The sequence below is a fragment of the Dreissena polymorpha genome, chromosome 7 (genome assembly GCF_020536995.1).
Source record: "Dreissena polymorpha isolate Duluth1 chromosome 7, UMN_Dpol_1.0, whole genome shotgun sequence".
Taxonomy (NCBI): Eukaryota; Metazoa; Mollusca; class Bivalvia; order Myida; family Dreissenidae; genus Dreissena; species Dreissena polymorpha.
This window is the reverse complement of record NC_068361.1, coordinates 104,021,404-104,026,457: the sequence shown is the minus strand read 5'-3', so window position 1 is coordinate 104,026,457 and position 5,054 is coordinate 104,021,404. Positions and strand designations below refer to the sequence as shown.

General features: G+C 33.8%; 1 protein-coding gene across 1 annotated transcript; it reads left to right on the top strand.

Moving 5' to 3' along the window:
• The first annotated feature begins 631 nt into the window (after positions 1 to 631).
• On the top strand, positions 632 to 3,989 carry LOC127838765 (fibroleukin-like). Its single transcript, XM_052366748.1, has one exon. It carries the CDS (start codon positions 723 to 725, stop codon positions 2,253 to 2,255), a length of 1,533 nt encoding a protein of 510 aa, XP_052222708.1. The 5' UTR covers positions 632 to 722; the 3' UTR covers positions 2,256 to 3,989.
• Positions 3,990 to 5,054: the final 1,065 nt, after the last annotated feature.

Below are 5,054 nucleotides of genomic sequence, written 5' to 3'. Positions count from 1 at the left end.
TGCTTAATGTTCCAATAACTCATTAAACCTTGCTTCAATTGAAAATTCATATACGCCCCAACATGTAGTTTCAAACGTTCTTTGGAATAAAACGGCTGTTTAAAACATATTCGAAAATTATAAAATTTTCAAGATTTACTGTGTACTGCAAGACAAAATTCGAGGGCCTATTGAAAATGTTATAACATACAAATATATTTAATTCGATACATTAGTATCCATGCGAAATACAGTGTGTTATAATTAATATAAAATCGTGGTATAACTTTTACTTCACTCGCAAACATCTACCGCGATCGTTGTTTTGTATCATGTTATTTTGTTTAAACTTTGTGTAAGATGTATATTTAACAATATATAGCGATTTGAGCTTCAAACTTAATATTGCAGATGTTCTAGTCGACTTCCCATCGAAACGCTACTTTAAACATGTTCAACGTTTACCAGTTATCTAGCCGAACGTGTGTATCTCAGTTATTGAAACACAAGTTCCTATTCTTTTGTAGCAAATTGCTGAAACCCCGCTTCTTGAACAGTTATGTTGCTAAGCAACAGATTTCGCAATACAAAGATACCAACACACATATGCGCTGAGTGACTCAGTTTTCATTTCAAATGTTTGGCAGGTAAACGAGCGTCGGATATATTCAAGCCGTGCGTTTCTTGGGCTTCGCAAAATCAGTATCACTACTACGTCTTATGCGTATGGTGTAACACATACGATGCTCCATCTAGAACGAAACATGTTACTGTACATGCTTTATTTATTTTTTCTTGACTCTGTTTCTTCAAATGTTTTGAGCGAAACATCGACATCAAGAATGATTCGAAGATTGGATAGACTTGAAGACGATGTATTTAAGATTCGAGATGATCTGCACGATTTACGAAAGGATCTAAAAGAAGAAAGAGAATTATTAAGAGGGGACATTTCTACGCTTTTTAACATGTTAACGGAATCATCGGGGCAGGTTGATAGAAACCAAATCGAAGAAGTTTCGAAGGCACAGCAAGGGTCATGTAATTGTGAAGCTACGTTGAGTCAATTTGAAAATGTAATTAATGCCTTTAACAGAGAAAAATCGGAGAACATACGGCTTCGAAAGGAATTTAACGAAATGAGAAAACAACATGACGACTTTTATTTAAGATTTAACAATGCGGAAAGGAAAATACGTTCAGAAATAGACACCGTTAAAAATGAGACAATAGCAGGCTTCAGCGCTACACAGAAACAAGTGCACGATATTCAAAAAGACTATCAATCAGAGAACATAACCCTTCGAAAAACATTCAACGAAATGAAAAAACAACATGACGACTTTGATTCAAGATTAAAAAGTGCGGAAAGGAAATTACGTTCGGACATACACAAAAACGAAAATGAAACAAAAGCGGACATTACTGCAACACAGAAACTACTTCACACTATCCAGAGTGACACGCGTGCTTACTGTGACGACCGGTTTATTCATTTAAATGAATCATTAAAGAATCGTTCATTAAATACATTACAAGAACTATTTCGGATAACATCAGATATTGCAATTCTTAAAACCTCGAATGAAATCTTGAAGAACGTTAGTGATGATATCATTCGGCGTCAAAACAAATACCCTAATTCTTGTGACGGTGTGGCGGTGAGTGGTGAATACATAATAAATCCATATGGTATGAAGGTTTATTGTGATGTGGACTTCAATAACAAGGGGTGGATGGTTATTCAGAGAAGAATGGACGGGTCTGTGAATTTCAACCGCACTTGGTCCGATTACAAAGCTGGATTCGGTGAATTGAGAGGCGAGGTCTGGTTTGGCAATGAGAAAATCTACCAGCTGACTAAAGACAACCCGAGAGAGCTGATGATTGAAATGGAGACGTTCAATGGAACTAAGCGATATGCGCTGTATTCTAAGTTCTATGTTTCATCTGAATCTAAGAAGTATCAGCTGTATGCGGCCGGATACACCGGTGACGCAGGAGACGGTTTAGCTACGACTGATTCTAGAGCTTCAAGTTTTGTTCACACCGGTCAGTCTTTTTCAACTTTCGATGCCGATAATGACCTGAATTCAAATTTTTGTTGTGCATGCACGTGGGGAGGAGGTTGGTGGTATCAAAGTTGTTACACCGTACATCTAAACGGCAAATACTTCAAAGAACATGAGACAGTTCCTACATGGGAAGGAATTAATTGGTTCTATTTCACAGGATCCAACACATCTTTGAAATTTGTGCAAATGAAAATACACTAAAAAAACAGTTATGCTTAACCTGATACAGAGGTCATTAAGTAGCAAAATACACTTGTCATTCGGGTTTCGTCTTGGCAAATGATGTTACTTTAATTTAAAATAAAAAGATGTACACAATGTTTACAACTTAAATTCAATGTGATGTTTAAAATCGACCTAGTTTATTTGACTACATTTTACAAATGTTTACAGAATATAACCTAGAATGAAGCTATGATGAGGTTAGTCGTTTTTGGTTGCCATGTACAAGTGCATCACGTTTTCTGTAGTATTCTTAGTAATAACATTATTAAGTTTTTAGAGCACAAAGACAGACTGACAGGCGTAAAAAACGCAAATCATCCGTCCCCTTCGATGAAAAATCGCCTTATGCGGCCGGATACTCCGGTGACGCAGGTGACGGTTTTAATACCTCTTACCCTGGTGATTCAAATAACAAATATCACACCGGTCAGTCTTTTTCAACTTTAGATGCCGATAATGACCTGACTTCAAGTTGTTGTGCATGCCTGTGGAGAGGAGGTTGGTGGTATCAAGATTGTTTCACCGTAAATCATAACGGCAAATACTTTAAAGAAAGTGAGACAGTTCCTGGCTGGAGAGGAATAAATTGGTTCTTATTCACGGGGTCTATAACATCTTTGAAATTTGTGCAAATGAAAGTACATTACAAAATTACATTATCTGATAAAGAGGAATGAGGTAAAAAGTACACTTATCATTCGTGGTTTGCCTACGCAAATGATGTTACTAAACGTTTAAATTAAAATGTATTTACACAGTGTTTACAACTTTAATTTGCTGTGCTGTTTAAATCTAGTTTATTTTAAATTACTAGATTTTACAAACGTGTACAGAATATTACCTAGAATTTAACCTACGATAAACAAAATCGTCCTAATCGATTTGTTTGCCATGCATAAGTGCATCATGCTTCGTCAATTGTCATCTGTAGTGCTCTCAGTTATCACATGATTTATTTTTAATAATATATGCGCAAAGACATAAGGACATGCGGACAATACGAAACTACATTTCCCTTCGATTAAACATCGATAGGTGACAAAACACACAATTTGCGAAATCAAGACATTTATCGAAGTGCACTCAGTTGTTGCAATATGTTCCATTTGTAATAATGTATTAATGTGTTGATTTCTTGTGCTGTAAAAACATTATCGATATCAATACCGTTAAAATGTTTTAGCGTTAATGTTGATTTTATTTCGTATAAACCTAATAAATCTTATGTATGGAACTTTGACAACACATATATCGGTAATAATAAACTTGCTCAGTAGGTCACCTGTATTGAGAATACATCTCTGTATGCCATCATTAGCAAATTAGCAAAATGAGAAAGTGTGACTATATAATTTGTGCAGCATGGATGATACACGCATAGACTGTGGTAAATACTTTAAAAGACTATATTTCGGCAATTCATTCCGTGTAATAAAACGGAGTATCTCTGGAAATTATTTAAAACAAAGTGGTGTGCCAAACTCTTGTAAAAATAAAACAATAAAAAATTAGTTACGGACACGGTGTTGTACACGAATCCTAGCAATAATATGACCACTAACCAGCTTAAATAAATACTAAAAAACTAACCAGCTGACTAACGACGTCATGTTGACTTGCCCAGTATGTTTATGTTTTTAGTAAATTAAACGTGCCTTACGTATGATTTGTATAAAATGAGTTTTTATATGTATATATGTAGATAATAAATAATGGCTCCCAATCTGATGACGTTCTTTTGCTGATTACTCCTGTGTCGAAACTTATATATTTATGTAACAGCATATATATTTGTTATATTGAGTACATTAGATATATTATTGAGGTCCGCATGCGTTTCATGGTTGATATATATATATATATATACATTTATTTTTAGATTTGTACTAGAGATAACACATAGAAATCACGGCATAAATAATACACAGTAGTCAAACACAATATTCTACACTTGTGTTTATGATATGAGCTATATGTATGAACGCTCGATTGACATTGTCCGAATATAAGGTGTGTAAAGTATTTTAACAAAAACGAATATAAAATTATTAGTCTCCATGTACATATGTGTTAGAACTGTAATTCGACATTTATATTCGCTGTTCTTTCTTCGTTGATTTATTGTTGCCATAGTATTATGCATTCAACATGAACGTTCAGAAAAAAGAAAACACTCAATATTGTTTTTTCCACGTTTTTCATAACTATTAATTTACAAATTTCACTGTTCTTATCATAAATAGTAATCAAGTAAGGCTTATTTGGTTTATATTTATAAAGACAGGAATTTATATGAATTTATGATAGTAAATGACATGAAACAAGTAGAATATATAAACTATAAGCACACACGTGTTGCTACCTCCCCTTAGAAGAGAAATATATTATATTGCTCATTTATTATTGCGCACCTAAGCATATATTTTCAGAAATTCATGGTTTCCATAGAATATAGTGCATTAAACGTATTTTAAAATATGTGAAAATTAAATTTCGTTCCTATTCAACTTAAATCGTAACAAACAATCGGTAAGCATGGTTCTTACACAGATAAAAAAAGGATTACTTACCTAAACATTGATAGTAACAATTAAAGATAAATGTTCGCATTTTTTAAAAATATCATTAAATGTTTTTATAAAAACACTATTTTATTCAATATTTTCTAATATCTGTAACAAAGCTAGCCGCGGGCATTGAATCCGGGACCTCTCGACGAACACGCGTTTTACCTTTTCATACCAAAAAGTCATTTGCTGATATGAGCTGCATATT

What these genes read in the sequence shown, in the direction of transcription:
- LOC127838765 (XM_052366748.1), top strand. Translation starts at nt 723, where the DNA reads ATGCTCCATCTAGAACGAAACATGTTACTGTACATGCTTTATTTATTT.